Source organism: Peromyscus eremicus, chromosome 4 (genome assembly GCF_949786415.1).
Source record: "Peromyscus eremicus chromosome 4, PerEre_H2_v1, whole genome shotgun sequence".
Taxonomy (NCBI): Eukaryota; Metazoa; Chordata; class Mammalia; order Rodentia; family Cricetidae; genus Peromyscus; species Peromyscus eremicus.
The window spans coordinates 46,853,571-46,870,258 of NC_081419.1; the positions used below are offsets into that span (position 1 = coordinate 46,853,571).

The window sequence follows — 16,688 nt, forward strand, 5'->3', positions numbered from 1 at the left end:
CTGAACGAGTCACAGTAGGTCATGCAGTTTAATATTACATATGTGCATAGCCGTTCTGGAAAGAATGATTTTAACCACAAGAGTCTTTGAGAAATGTTACTCAATAGATGATATCAGGAGTTAAGCAGTCTAGAAACAGGGAATGAAGCAGAGTCATAGAAACCCACAGTGCCTTAATCTCTAATAACTGTGCCAATACTCCAAGAACTTAAAGAAGGACATGTAATCAGTTTTAGAAACTTAGAGAGTAAAAACTGATTGTAAAACTCTTTGTGCAAACCATTGAAACTGTATAAATAAAAACAGCCCAGGCTATCAGGGGCCACTTGTTTGAACGACAGGTGGTCACAATTTCTTCATGGCACCGACTTCACACATTCATCCCAGGTCATCAAATCCATCTGGAGCAAGGCTTACAGAAATCATAGAAATATTCATAAATGTACACATTGGGAAGAGGACCACATAAAGGAAGCCAGAGGTCTAGGACAGATTCAGGGTCCTGGGACAGATTTAAGTACAGATAATGTCAGAATTGAGGCAGGCTGAAGAGGTTGTATAACTCAGGAGTCATGGTCTAGATGGACACTGTGCCAGTTCTGATTCTGCAAGATGATCCAAAGAGAATCCTTGTTGGTTGAGGGAACATGACACTTCTCAGGAGATGATGGCTTGTGTTCCAGAGACAGCCCTGACATCATGGATAATTGCTGTGCTGCCTGGATTTTTGTCAGCTGGACACACACTCTAGAATGTCATGTGAAGAATGATGTCAATTGAGGAGTGGTCTCCATCCGATTGCCCTTAGCTAAGTCTTCAAGGGCATTTTCTTGATTGCTGATTGACTTGGGAGGGCCCAGCTCACTGTGAGTGGCACCACTCTTGGGCAGGTGGCCCTGAGCTGTTTAAGAAAGCTGAGCAAGCCACAAGAAAAGCAGTAAGCAGTGTTCCTGCATGACTTCGGTGTGAGCTCCTGCTGTCAGGTTCCTGTACTCAGTTCCTGCATCAGCTTCCCCTGATGATGGGCTGTGATGGTAAAGTTGGTGGTCACAGCAGTAAAACTTAACTAGAACAATTTCCTTCACCCAGGAGAAGGTTTACCCTGCAGGGCTCTCTTGTTCCTGGAACAGGCCTTGCAGATTCCATTTGGGAGCCCCGACAGGAAACTAAAAGCTGACAGTAATTATCTGAGTTGATTTTTGTGGCTTCAGCCCTGAAGAGGTACCACATAGGCCAGATGTCACTTGTTTCTAGTCAGACACTCTGCGTTTGATGTGCCTCTGTGTAGAGGTTAGTGGGTGGCCCAAAGCACAGGAGACAGATTCCAAGGGGAGGGATACCAAGACTTGATCCTGTTTTTAATGACATTGTAAGCCAATGGAGGAGTCAATATTTTTTTAGAAAAAAAATAGTCTAAGTGCCTATTAGATTTTGATCATTTAAAACCAAAATATAATTTGGAAATATGAGCACTAGAATGCTGCTCTTCGCTGTGTCTTCCTGAATGCTGGTTGCCTTTGCTTTTTTGATTATGTTTTGATCATATTTCCTGTTGCTTTTTAGGGAACACTGAGGATGCATGCTCAATGGTAACAACTGTTATGATTTTTATCTTAAATTGCTAAGTAGATATTATGTGAAATATATATCTTTAACAATGAGCCTTGTTTCCTAACCCATCCAGCCTACCACAGAAGTGGAGGATTCTGCTCAAAGCGAAGCAATGGAAAAGGCAGAGGCAAGACCGTCCAAGTTAGGCGAAAACTCCAGTTCTAATTACCAGGAACAAAGTAGGTGTAAGGTTAATGTACACAGGGTTCCTGTCCCAATTCCACGCAACCGCAGAGGACAGGGAAATCTGTCATCCCCAGTCCTGCTGTCCTCATTGGCATCCATATTTCAGAAAAATGTATGAGATGTTGACAAATGAATTCTAACTTAGATTTTTTTTCTCCTTTTCTGTTTTAATGCCTTGAATTTATCCGTTTAGAATCTGTCCCTCATAGGCCCTTACCAAGGTTAATCATGGGGCTTATCAGATGCTCCTAAAATTTAAACATGCTGAGACTGGATACAATTGAGGACATAGTCTAAGAGAACTATATATAAATGTGTCAGGATGCGGTATAGGTATCCATGATAATCTGAAAAACATCAGTTGAAATAGAAATAAAATGCCAGAGATGTAGATGCTGTGACACAACCCAGAGTCTCAGATCCTGGAGCCCAGGAGTTCTGGACTAGCTCTGGCACACAGCAACATAATTTCTATTTAAAGATAAATAAAGCAAAGGCAATTTTAGTCATATCCTGACACTACGTTATTTATTAATAATTCAGTTTTTTCCAGTTAACTTAGTGATGTCATCAGATATATATCTGATCACAAAATAAAATATTATATAATTAGATAAAATGTATAAGTCCAAACTCATGCAACCTTCAAAGTGAATTAATTGTATTTAAATTTTCTTCACTTTTACTTTTCCTTATTTGCTTGTTTTTAAGTCAGTTTTGAGTATTTCATACGTGTATAGAAAACAATGTGACCAAAACCACCCCCATTAATCTCTCTTCTGCTCCATTCACCTTGGCTTTCTCAAATAATTGTTTTTCTATTATTTTCTTTTTTTCTGAGTGGTTCAGAATCATTCTACCTGCATCCTAAGCATAACCTCTATAAGGAGCGGCTCCCTGAGTCTCACTCTGGTTTCTCACATGGTTCAGTAGAAAATGAGACACAGAAATGCTAGAAAACATTAGACTGAGCCCCTTCAGCACCAACCATAAGACTATAAATCATGAAGCATTGGCTATGGGAATGTAATCCATAAAGTGCCCAGGGCTGGCAGATATCCTGTTGCTCTTCTCATCGAATTTGCTAATTGTTCATGTTGATGGCAAGAGTCTGTTCTTCAGGAATCCAGATTAGAGCTTTAAAAACAACTAAAATTCCCTATAGTGGAAATTGATATTTATATCATAAATTTCTAAATATTTCTGGATGCTTTACTTCAAGTCTGTCCAGTTTCATCTTCATTTTGTAACGCTGCTTTCTATTCACTCCTCTTCCACTACTGGAGACCCTATCTCAATGAATGAATGAATGAATGAATGAATGAATGAATGAATGAATGAACGGGGGGAAAGATATCGTACCAACCAGTCCATGAGTAGAAGTGTTAGGCATATAAGTCAATAATTTCATGTGGTAAGGATGTAAGATGAACTCTGAATACGGTATTTAGGTAGCCTCCAGGAAAACCAATCCCTATAAATCTAGAGAGAGTCAAAATGAGGAAAACTCATGTAACAGAATGTTAAACATTTGTCAGAGTAGTGCATCAAAAACATGTTCAGCATAAGGAACAAGTTCACAGACAAATGTGTACACAGGAGCAATATTATTTTGATGAATACATTTTTAATAGTTTAATAGTTATTTTGAGGTAGAAAATAATTTAGAATATTAATTTTTTCAAATGATATTTAAAAATTTTTGTTATTGGGGGTTTGTTCATGCATGTTGAATGGATTAATTGTGGATGAGTCTTTGAGATGTTTGTATGTCATCTTTAAAACATCCAATAGCTATCCAAGTGATACATATATGTTTTAAATAATTAGATCTATTTTATAAGTAAACCTTAAAGGTGATTGAGATAATTTCTTGAGAAAATATAGATTACATTTTTATTATCATTAATGTTAAATAGGTATATGTTGCTATATAATGTTCTCAATGCATAATGTTCTATAAGTTGCTATAGAAAGTGTAACCTTGTCTAACTCTTATTAGTAACTTATGTTCAGCATGTACACATGATGTACACATGATCTATACATGTTTATTTTATCTCCAGAACCAGGCTTACGAGTGTCCTCAGAGAAAAAGTCCAAAAAATGTGATCACAAAGAAAATAACCGGCCATTGGTAAAGTTTCAATTGCTCATCCAGTATTGTCTGCTTTTATTGAAGATGATTTTAAAGGCCAAGTGGAACTTTCTTGAAACTGCCTTGAAAATTTAGTAGATGATTCCACATTTAATTTTTAAAGTGTTTCAACTAGCTATAGAACTTAGGACAGTGACATGCAACTACACATATATGTGAGCATGTAGTGTGTTTTCTTAATTGTTAACCTTCTCCATGACAGAAAGGTCATGTAAGAATCAAACCTTATGGAAAATCAGCTGAAGTTACAAGCAACCTAACAGTTACCCATCATGAGTGTGATCATTCCCGGGGTCAAGTATATGGTTTCATGTTATCGGCCAGTAACATTTGGTTAAACTTCCAATCCTTGCTTTGATATCTAGTTGACTTCAGTGTTTTGTAGAAAGAGGGACTAGGAAATTTAAAGGCTCCATTGCCCAATAAGTGACTGACTGATCGATCATTCATGTACCCTCTGGAGTGAGAGTAGATATCTTTCCTCTTTATCTTCATCTCAATGAAAGAAACCACTAAATATGCTAATGCCGTGCACTGGTTTCAGTGTCCATAATAATGTATTAGGACCAAATGATGTAGATACTTTATATGAAAGCATGACACTTAACATTCTGTCAGTAAGTAGCAGCTAAATGAAGCAACATCTGAAATTTTCTGTGTATTCTCATTGTTATATTTTGTGGGTTCAGTTCTCAAGCTGAGTATCGTATTTTAAAACAAAAGCAATTTATGTTGTTTAAAATATTTTAAATAACTAGTATTTTATTTATACCAAGTGAATGTTTACAATTTGTGTGTGTTGTAAAAATATTCTTTTTGGTCTGAAATACATATTAGATATTTTATTTTGTCTTTTTTTCCCTCCGGAGCTGAAGACCAAACTCAAGGCTTTGCGCTTGTTGGCAAGTACTCTACCAATGAGCTAAAATCCCCAACCCCCGTATTAGATATTTTAAAGGCAATTTCCTTGTTGACGTTTGCATGAGAGCAAATATTAGAATTTTTAAGACTATGCTTACTATCAACTCTCACGTTTGACTAAAGACTGAGTAGCCATGAAAGTAAAACATAGATTTGACCTAGGGAGTATATGCCAGGTTCTTTAGTGAAATACATTCACTCTAGTACATTATCTTATGTCTAATTGCTTTCAAAATTACAATTGTGACATAGTTTTAGAAAAAGGATTGGCAAAAGATGTGCTACTCTTTCTTGATGTGAACTTTAACAGAAATTCTTCGAGAGGGTTTTTCGGGATAGTCATTCCTCCTGGACTCGAGAAGAGAAAAGCAAAGACATCACAAAAGGAAGAGTTCTAGGTAAGAAACATTCTTTTATTTAAAAACATTAACTGAGGGACTAGAGAGAAGTCTCAGCCATTGACAGAACTTGTTGCTCTTGCAGAGGACCCAGTACCCACATAGTGAGCCATCATGGGCACCGGATATGCATGTGCTGCACATTTATTATATACATAAAGTAAAATAAATAAATAAATAAATCTAAAGCAAACCTTTGAAGTTATTTGTCAGAAATATTTGTGTAAATTTAAATAAAGGAAAGAATATTTTATGAACTCTTACTCTGAAACAGTATATCCACTCTCATCAATTTGGAAACTTATCACCCTCAAAAATGAATTCTATGTTTCATTCAACCGATAAGAAAACACTGTTCTTCCTAAATTAAAGGATGATTTGGAAATCTGTCTAGTCAATTGCGTCATTTACCTATTGGAACCATGTTCCTCTTATTGGACATCACAAGTCTCTCCATCAGCCAGAAGTTGCCACCCTTAGGTCCACACTTCTCTACTTTAGTTAACATCCATTGAGTATGTTATCACTGTTTTGTAATATAAACTGTATGTTTCATTAATTATGTATGCATTTCAACAGCATATTTTATATTTCTATGCTGACCAGAGTAAAGACAAAACTTAAAATAATCATTTTTCGAGTACTGCATGGCTGTCATTCCCATCTATCTCTTCATGTGTCCAGAGTGGGTATTGTCATAATTCATAATTTTGACCATTTTCCCTGTTACCTTTTAGCATGGGTTGAAAAAGATGATCTCTCTAAGGTAAAAACATATACCATTTTTTCTTGAATTATTAAGGATATGCATTGTAAAGCACACAACATTTACTAAATATCTTGCTTCAAATCCTATCCAGCCTAGAACTACAGAGAAAAAGTCTAGCACAGATGAAGTAGAAATGATCACGTTAAAGCCTTCCAAATCAGGTAAATTTTATAATTCAACAGAATCTGGAAAGAAAAGGTATTAGCACTACCTACCATTTTCACAATCTTCATTCTATTCCCCCAATACCGATGGCAAAATAAGATTTAAAGGATTCAGTTTTCACTGTTCCTATCAGTGTTTCAGGGGAGTCATTCACAAGCATAAATAGAAGATCAAAATATGTAGAGACTGGCTTAGAGGTTTCTAGTTTCGTGTTTCAGTATCAAAAATGTATTTCGACTCTAACCATCATAGACATTGATAAAGATTATTATTAGACGTCTTAGATTTTTCCCAAGTTTAAAAATGCTTACTAGAGATCTGGGTGTCATGATCCACACATGTGTTCTTAGCCACTCGAGAGGCTGAAGCAGGGCATTTCTTGTACCCAGAAATTCTGTGTTGGTGTGGTTGCAAAGCAAGATATACCTTCTTAAAGATAAAAACACAGAACCAATTTTCATTCCACATACAGTCCATTTGTGATCTCTGCCTAAGTTGAGTACAACATTCTGTGCCAGTTTAGTGCTGATAAATCATCACTGCTGGCACGTACCAATCATCTGACGTAATATTGTACACTTTTGAATAAGCCACAAATCCAAATATTCTTACTTTTTCATCTGTCATGTTTGCTGTATTGTTTTCTTCCTCTTTACACTGGGGGATATTCTGGGGAATCCCAGGATTTTTCACTTGATATTGCACCGTCTTCTATGTGTGTTACTACCCCTACCTTCTATTTATCATCATCATCATCAGTATTATTATTCTCAGCTTTGTAGCAACAAAGAGCACAATGCTTACAAGAAGAGCTGAGTAAATTCCCTGAAAATTTACGATGAAGTAGAGATATTGAGCAACCAAGGACAATAACAAACATTTGAGTTTCTTTTTACATCTGACTTTTTTCTTTCTCCCAGCAATTACTGGCATTTCATACTTGAGGAATTCATATTTATGCATTTTTCATTTAGCAAAATCCACTCTCTTCTTGTCACTAATGAGGGTATACCCTAGGTATTTCTGAAAACACTACCCCTGTGTCTTCTGCCTTCCATCATGTTTATCTCTGCTTTGTTGCCTTCTCTGAGTTCGTCTGCCCCCATCATTCACACTCCACTTACACCTGTTCTCCACCACTTAAAGAATATACATGTACAATGCAACATGAAGACGTTAACACACAACTTCTCAGTTACAAGACTTCTGTAATCTACCTCCACACAAGTCTCCCTCTGTAGTTCTTTTCTCTAGCATTATTGGCGTTTCCGTCTTCACCAATAACTCTTGTTTGACAAGCACTCTATTGAATACTCCTCTTCCTCTGTGGGTGCCATCTCTTGTGCTGTCATCATTCCCTGCCCTCCACCTGCCTCAAGTTGCTCTTTCAATGGCAGAGCAGGCATCACCTCCAGGAAAGGTATGAACTGCGCATTTCAAGCACACTTTCAAAAGTGCCAGGCCATCTCCTAGAAGGTGCAATAATAAGTACTTATTGAGCAAAACAAAGAAAGAGACCATTTACTTAAATGACTGAAAAGATTGTCCACTCCAGTCTGAGAGTCAACTGTGTAGACACACAAAGAAGTCATTTATAACTCAAGAGGTAATGGTGAGATCTACTAACAGTGCTGTGGGAACCCTAAGCAAAGTGCCACCCGTTTAGCAAGGGAGAGGCATAATCAAGGATGGCTGTAAATATTAGATGGAATTTTAACAGATAACTTGTCAGGATGTGTCAGACGGTAAAGCTTAAGGTTACTTGAAATTCCTTGGGAAATCAAAAATGCACTTTATTATCATTGATTTTTAAGCTGTTTCTACATATTGACAGAGACTATTATTTTATGTCATTTTTAAAAAGTTTATGTTCACAAAATATATAGATTTGTCTCTAGAGGTAGTCATAGAAGTGTCATCGGAAGAAGAACAGAAGGGAGACGATGATGATGATGATGATGATGGTAATGGCATTGCACATCCGCAACACTTGGTAAGGAAACCTTTAATTTCTCATTTAGTGTTTTCTTCTGTTTAATAGCATAGCACTAAACACATGCAATTACCTTCAAGTTATCTTATAGAACCAATAGAAAATTTCATCCTATTTTTCAGTTCTATCTAATTATAAAGTCTAGAATGTTCTTAGACTCTACAGCAACTTATCATTAAATTTTATGCTAGGATGTGTGGCATGTTTTTGTTTATTTTTGCTCCATATATAAAACCTCTTTAAATTATACAAAGTAAAATCAAATTGTATCTTATGGCTAGACAATAATAATTTTGAACAAAGTAGAATTGATGGTACCTGTATTGGATTCATGCAAAAGGGTGGTCATTCTGAGTGGTTCAGAATTTGTGGCTTTACATTACTAGTCAGTGACACCTGGGTTAAAGTTTGGATTCTATCTTTCTATCTCTAGTTGACTTCAGTGTACTTATAGAGGCAGGGAATAAGGTGATGTTCACACTAACCCATATTAAGGGCAAATAATTCACAATGTTATCTAGTGTTTTGAGGGGACATTATTATACATTTTGGCTAGGCTTCATTTAGACACTTCATAGGCTACATAATACTACCATTATATACAATTTATAGATTGAAGTATAAAACTTTTTCCTTCTGTGTGCTGGGATTTTCATATTTTTTTATTTTTATATCTTCTTCTCTCCTTACATCCCACAGATGAGTTACTCACAGCTCAAATATTCCCTTGCAGCAAATAGTTCTTCCATGTCTGTTCTGTCATTCACCATGATCTCTGTTATTGACCAATTGAGTTAAATATTTCTGGTCAGATGTTGAGTGCGGCTGTCATTCATCAATCATTCCACACAAGATTCATCACACTATGTGCCCCTTATTTCATGGAAAGAACAGAATTTATATGATTATTTGTGTTTATTGAATATGCAAAACGGAAGCCATTTATATAGTTTTCAGTTCAAACCTACATGAATAAAATAGGGATAAAATATGAATTTCTGCACTATTCAGCTTGAGTTAATTTTCATAAATATAAATCATGCAAACAGAAACAAATAGTTTATTAAAATATGGTAGAAACACAGCATAAAATGCATTATATGGGATTATAAAGAATTATAAATTTCTTAACATTTTAGTATTTTTAAAAATACTGCATATTTAGTCAAGAGTGGTGGCACATGTCTTTAATGCCAGCACACGGGAGGTAAAGCGAGGCAGATCTTTGTGAGTTTGAGCCCAACCTAGTCTGCATAGTAAGTTCCAGGTTGGCCAGAGTTGTATGATAGTGAGACCCTATCTTAAAAAATACAACAAAAATACTGCCTATTAAAGAAGTAAGTTTTAAAATATATGCTATTTGGGTTCAGATAATTGTTTAGTGAAGGCTGGGAAGATTGCCCAGAGGGTAAAGTGTTATACAAGCTTAAGAAACTGAGTTCAGATTCCCAGGCTCGATGGTGTGTAACTCTGTGCTGGGAGTAAGGATGGACATAGGTGGATTCTTGAAGCTTGTTAACTAGCCAGTCTAGCCAAAATAGCAAGCCTATAAAATAAGGAGGGAGATACCTATAGTCAGTCTCTGGCCTCCACACATACAGTCGCAGGTGAGAGCACATAAATACCCGTGAAGTACATAGATAAGGGTGGAGGATGGGACATAGGGAAAGAGTGCGATAAAATGATAATGTGTGGGCCGGATGGTGGTGGTGCATGACTTTAATCCCAGCACTAGGAAGGCAGAGACAGAGGCAGGCAGATCTCTGTGAGTTCGAGGCCAGCCTGGTCTACAGATCGAGATCCAGGAAAGGCGTCAAAGCTACACAGAGAAACCCTGTCTCGAAAAAAAAATAAATAAATAAATAAAAGAAGGAAAAATGTAAAGAAAAAAATGATAATGTGTAAAATTCTCAAAGAATAAGTAAATACATTTTTAAAAAGTTCAGTGGCTCTCCATATTACACAATAAAGATTTATAATACTTTCTATTATAATTTAATATTTGTAAAGGAAAAATTGTGTCTCTCTGGAATTGTGTCTCTCCTGATTTATCTTTCCCTAGTAGTATATACATGAAAGTGTATGCACATATACATGCCAATGTGTAGTTGTCTTTGAGATGAAACGACAAACTCTCCTAGACTCACAAGGAGGGAAAAACTGCCTGTGGAGTGTAAACAATTACCTCTGGAAGATGATGTTAGGTTTGTAAATATCTCCAGCCATTAGGATACTGTGGGGGTGCCCGGCACTATACTCTGGATATGTTATTGGCTATGGTAGTCACAGTTTTTTGTTTTTTTAAATCTCTCTTTACTTTGTGATGCTAGAGATCACACATATCTAGAGATACCAGGAACATGCCCCACAACCCATCTGGACTGCAGGCTCAATATTTGGAGATGTAAATCCCATACGTGTATTTCATCACCTTTAAAACTCAGGAACCTGTTTCTTAGACTTTAAAAACCCCTTTTTTTCACTCATGTGAATACTGGGTCGTACCTATCAAGTAATGGAAGAATCATTACAAAGAATTTACAGACATCAACTCTTAACTTGGATTTTCATAGTTTTATGGGAGATGCTGCCACAATCCTAAAACTTTTCAGGAGGTGAGGGTCTCACTGTGTTCCTTGTGCTGATCTACAGTTCTGGACTTCAGCAATATGACTGCCTTGGTCTCTCGAGCCACTGGGGTCATAGGTGGGACCCACCTGTAATGGCTCCTAGTTTAAAACTTCTTATAGTTATTTTTTATTATTTAAAACAATTTTTAAATCTAAATATATTTTGATCATATGCTTCCCTTTTCCCAAGTATTTATAGGTCCTCTCCCGATTCCTACCTACCCAACTTTAATTTTTCTCCAAAAATAAACAAAAACCCAATACAACAACAAAATGCCCCAAATCTTGAAAACAAAATACAATATCACCCCAAAAGAAAATAAAGAAAAAAACAAAAATTAAACTAGCCAAATAAAAGTGAGTACATACACTTGCGCGCGCTCGCACACGTGTGCACACACACACACACACACACACACACACACACACACACACACACACACCAACCAGCCAAGAAACAAAAACACAAGAAACTGTTGAGTCCATTATTTGTTGGTCAACTACTCCTGAACACGAAACCTGCCCTGGAGTGTTTGATATATCCAATATCATTCCACTGCAGAAAACTGGTTTTCCCTTTCCTATTAGTTATAAATGACAGTTCAGTGTTAACCTTAACCTTAGTGACTAGGTTTTCATTCAGTCATGTGTTCATTCATTATTCATTTATTTTTTAAATATAACAAAATAAAATGTAATAAGATAAAACAAAAACTTAAGACAGAGGGAAAAGAGCTCAGGAGAAAGCACAAGAAACAGAGACTCACTAGTTCACACACTCAGGAATCCCACAAAAACATTCAACTGGAAGTCATAATACAAACACAGAGGACCTGGTACAGACCCATGCAGGCCTTGCACATGCTGCTTCAGTCTCTGAGTTCATATGAGCTTTACTCAGTTGATATAGAGGGCCCGGTGTCCTCCATCCCCTTTGGCTCATACATTCTTTCCTCCTCCTCTTCTGCAGGGTTCCCTGAGTTCTGAGGGGAGGGATTTAATGAAGACATTCCGTTTAGGGCTGAGTGTTACAAGGTCTCTTACTCTCTGTGTATTGTCTGGTTGTGGGTCTCTGTATTTGTTCTCATCTTCTGCAGGAGGAAGTTTTTCTGATGATGGCTGAATAAGGCCCTGATATATGAACATAGCAGAATGTCATTAGGTGTCACTAATTATCACTACATTTTTTTAGACCAGTATTATCTGATTTTGCCCGAGGACCCTGGGCTATCTAGCCTCAGGCCTTTAGTTACTCAGGCAGTGTTGGGTATGGGTTCCATCTTGTGGAGTAGGCCTTAAGTCAGATCAGTTATCCAATAGTTATTTTTAAAGAGTCTTCTTGTTGAATATTTTTATAATGAAATATTTTTAACAAAATTTAACATGCATGTTTGTATTGCATACCAGATATCAGAAATTATATATGTTAATATAACTGCATTCTACAGACACAAAACAAAAGCTGACAAACAAAACATTATTTCTTCTTATTTTACCTGCTCTGTCATTCTTAGCATTTTAGAGTCCTGTGTACATACACACTAGTCATGGCACAATAGTATATTTTTATACACATTTGCCTCATAAACACATATGCTTGCCCTGAATAACGTCATCTAATCTGTCCTCTAATGTTAATACAGACCCGTCTTTAAACCTTCTGAGTGACCCAAATTTCCTACCTCTGAAACTGAATGCATTGACCTTATGTTTGCCTTCTTATATTACTCTACTTTGACCTCTACTTCCCCCTTTATTGAAAGTTTTATCAAGTGGATATCAGGAACTGAAGCTGAGGAGATACTGGACTCAAGCCCTCCTCACAATTTCACACTTGGTTTTTTAGCTGATTCCCAGGTTTAATATGGTACAAAGGTGATTACATTTATAGCCTACTTATTATTGTCATCATCATCATCATCATTATCTTCCTTACATGTGTGCATGAATTTGAATTTCAGTGTGTGTGTGAACATACACCTGACATTGCATGTCTGTGGATGTCAGAAGACTTTTGAGTCTGTTCTCTCCATTCTGTGAACTGCACTCAGGTTGTCAGCCTTGTGCATTAGGCACTATTATCTGTTGAGCTGTCTTGCTGGCCCGTCATCAACTATTTTGAAATGTTTTTTCTTATCCTTTCTCTCTGCGTTATGGTCTTCTACCCTTACACAGTTGCGAGTGAGACTTACATACAATTGTTCTTCTGAAATAACTCAGTTCTTATTGTGTGGCTTGCTTGTGCTGTGAAGAGGAATTCTCACCTCCTGTCTAGAATGAGGTATTCCTCTTGTGATTTGGCCTTGGTCTTCCTATTTGACCAATTTATCTCATTACCAGTAACTGTATTCCACTTTTGCTCATAATGCCTTGTCTACAAGGCCCTTTGTACTGGCCCTCTCTGCTTTCTCTTTCTTTCAAATTATGATGAAGAATGGTAACAAAATTTTTCCCAAGTCCCTGCCCTGAGAAGATTCCTCCCAGAGTCCTGAGGAAGACACTACATCTGGCAGGGGTTATCTGAGGGGAAAAAAAATCTACATATACCATGCTATTTCATCTGTTACTTTATTTCTCTATAACAAACTTCTATCTACACAGCTTCAGCTCTATCCTCACATTCAGCTCCTCTCTGTACCTACTTTTTTCCTGTCTTCTCATAGTTCTGATTAAGCTTCTATGCTTTTGACCTCATCTTCATCCTCTGTTCCTTTGTCCTCCATCTTTCTTTCCTAGCTCCTTATCCCTGGCTCTGAGAAACTGTCTTCTCTTCTCTCTGGTCATGCAGCTCTGCCTACCATCTGCAGAAACATGTCTTGTTTTCTTCTCCTCCAGCCACAGGGCTCTGCCTGTTCTTTCTCTCCCTGTCACACAACTCTGCTCTGGCCAGGAAATCTGCCCCAGTCTTTACTGCACCTGGTTATGCAAAAAGCTCTATTGTCCTGAGTCAATAGCTCTACAGTGCTACTAGGCCTGAAGGCAAGGGATAGTCTGAGCTTCATTTGCATAAGAAACAAAGCTAGGCATCTACCACTCACCTGTCTCCTAGGCACTGTAGGGAGTGTTATTTACCTAGTGGATCAGCATCTGAGAAGCTTACACTGTTTGCCAATAGCCTAATAGTATATGGGCCTACAAGAATTTCATAGCAGAAGACAGCTAAAATATTAAAAACTGAGCAACACCAAATATTCCTTGATAAATGGCTTCCTCTAGAAAAATGCCTTGAAATTTCTACGTATAGCTTTAATATACAGCTGAATCTCTATAATATATTCTTGTGGCCCATAAGAAAGTGGATTCTTTCTTATATAATCAAAGTATATTCTCTTCAGTGTTAGAAATAATGAAATAAACTTTTCTCATTTGTTATCATATGTCACTGACTCTACTTGAAAAAAGAAGTTAATCTCTCTTATCTGCTTTTCATGGGTTGTGTCTATAACTTGACAGACTGTAAATATTTTTGTCTCAGTGACTGTGATACAGTGAGTGAGTGATGGAGATAATGAATGAAGAAATACATTTCTGAAGTTGTGTTTCCTTTGTGTTTCATGACAGGAAGAAGAAGCTAAGCAGACAGTAGGGAAAAGTAACCAAGGGACTAGTCCTTCCAGTAAGCAAATGAGTAATGACAATCTCAGTTATGCTAATGAGAGGAATAACAACTTTGATAATAAATTTGTAAATATGCATGAAAAGTGTTTCATGTGCAAGTAATAATATAATAAAAACGTACAAGTGTGCATATTCTCAAATAAACATTGCTTTTAAATAGCTTTTCTTGTTCAGTTTCTACTATAACAGTGTCTTCCGGCAAATGCTTCAAACATCTGAAAATTTGTCTCATTGTTTCATCAAAATGTACAAATGTCAACATGTAGTGATAATATATATGTAATATACACATACACATATATATTTTTAAGTATGCATATTTAACTTCACTGTAACAAATGTTCTCTTTAATGTTTCTGTAACTACATTGTATAGATAAGACATCCATATTCCAGAAAGAAGCTGAAGACTCAACTGAGGACTCTAAGGTTTGTCCAATGCTGTTTTTTGTTTTGAAAAAAAAAGCGCTTTGAATGGTGTATCTGTAGTAAATTCATTTCAGTAACACATCTTATGAATTAAACTTATTTTCTCATTTGTTATCAAATGTTACTGACTCTACTTCAATACAGAAGCTAATTTCTTTTATCCTCAGCTTCTCAGGGGTTGTGTCTATAACTTGACAGACTAAATATTTTTGTTTTAATGACTGATACATTGAGAGAGTAATAGAGAGAATGAAGAAACAGAATTTCTAAAGGTTTTGTTTTCTTTGTTTTTCATGACAGGGAGTAACAACAGAGCAACCTTTAGGAAAAGGTAAACAAGGGAGTCCTTGTCAGCAAACAAGTAATACAATTTCAGTTAAATAACAGAGGTAACAAAAATGCCAAAAGTGATAAATTTGCAAATATACTGAAAATTTTCTATGCTCAAGTACCAATACTGTAATAAAATAAGTACAGGCATTCTAATCCCTCTGCCCAGCCAGATCTCACATATTCTTTCTCAGCATCTAACTCTATGATGCTGACTCTGACCCTCTATGCAACCTTTCCAAGCTCCCAGATCCAGCCAGATTCCCATATCTATTGCTCTGGCCTGGTCTGGCTAACCCTGCTTCCACTGCTGCTACCCTCCAGGCTCTAGCCAAGACCCATTATACCTACTCCCAACCTGTGGGCTCCTCTAGTAACAACCACATACAACCTCTCTGCCCAGTCAGGTCCTGCACTTCTTTGCCAGGGTCTAGCAGGATGAGTCTGCCTCATCCTCCCCTCCATGCACATTACTCAACCTCCAACCATCGAGGCTTGGACCAGGATGCACATCTTGAATGACTGCTCAGCCCCATTTCTCCATCTGACTTCATTCCCCTTAAGCCATATTGAACTTTCAGCCTCAAATGGCCTGTGCTCACCTGCCGTGTCAATATAATAAACAAAACTCACAAAAGAAGTCTACATGCCCAGAGCTCACGTGAAAAATACAAACAATATGAAATAACAAGACAGTCTCTCTCCTCACTCCAAATCCACCAGTCTTATAGAAATGTTCACCACTGAGAATTACATATATGATCCCAGGACACAGAATTTAAAATAATAATCATAAACTTTATCAAAGAATTCAAGGAGTTTAAAGAAGACACAAAGAAACAACTCAGTGAACCAAAAAAGAATCAATGCCTGAGTGATGCCCAGGATAATCCAGGATTTCAAATTAGAATTCAATAAATAGAAACACTAAAGAAAACTTGAGGTAAATTGAAAATGAAATTGAAAATGCCAATAATCCAGCTAGAAAACTTACGGGGAAGCCTTACAAGTCAAATGAATCAAGCAGAAGAGAGAATATCAGGGTTCAAAAATAAAGTGTATAAATTAGACAAAATAATCAGAGGATGTGAAAAATTAAAATCAAACAAACAATCCCCCACCAAAAACAAAACAAACAAACAAACAACAAACAAAAAAACCACCAGAAAGGAACATTCAGGAAATGAGGAAACATGGTTCACCATAAAAAGACCAAACCCTTGAATTGTAGGAGTAAATGAAGGAGAAAAATCCCAGGTCAATGACACAGACCAAATCTTCAACAAGATCATTGAAGAAAACTTACACCAACTAAGAATACACCCATACAGATGCAAGAAACACCTAGAACACCAGATAAGACCAGAAAAGAAACTCCTCAGGACATACCATAGTTAAAACTCCAAGTATACAAAATGAAAAGAGCATTGAAAGATAGAAGAGAAAAAAGAATCTTAAGTCACAAATAAAGAGAAGCACAC

The 16,688-nt window shown here is 36.8% G+C and overlaps 1 protein-coding gene across 1 annotated transcript; it reads left to right on the plus strand.

Annotated features, from left to right (window-relative positions):
* The first annotated feature begins 1,689 nt into the window (after positions 1-1,689).
* Positions 1,690-15,276, plus strand: LOC131909191 (uncharacterized). Its single transcript, XM_059260608.1, has 9 exons — positions 1,690-1,790; positions 3,864-3,934; positions 5,187-5,274; positions 6,012-6,040; positions 6,135-6,204; positions 8,095-8,201; positions 14,393-14,447; positions 14,825-14,877; positions 15,178-15,276. Exons 1-9 carry the CDS (start codon positions 1,724-1,726, stop codon positions 15,259-15,261), a joined length of 624 nt encoding a protein of 207 aa, XP_059116591.1. The 5' UTR covers positions 1,690-1,723; the 3' UTR covers positions 15,262-15,276.
* The last annotated feature ends 1,412 nt before the right edge of the window (positions 15,277-16,688 follow it).

What these genes read in the sequence shown, in the direction of transcription:
- LOC131909191 (XM_059260608.1), top strand. Translation starts at nt 1,724, where the DNA reads ATGGAAAAGGCAGAGGCAAGACCGTCCAAGTTAGGCGAAAACTCCAGT. An exon ending in AAGAAAATAACCGGCCATTG is followed by an intron (nt 3,935 to 5,186) that starts GTAAAGTTTCAA and finishes GAACTTTAACAG; the next exon opens with AAATTCTTCGAGAGGGTTTT. An exon ending in GTTAAAGCCTTCCAAATCAG is followed by an intron (nt 6,205 to 8,094) that starts GTAAATTTTATA and finishes CAAAATATATAG; the next exon opens with ATTTGTCTCTAGAGGTAGTC.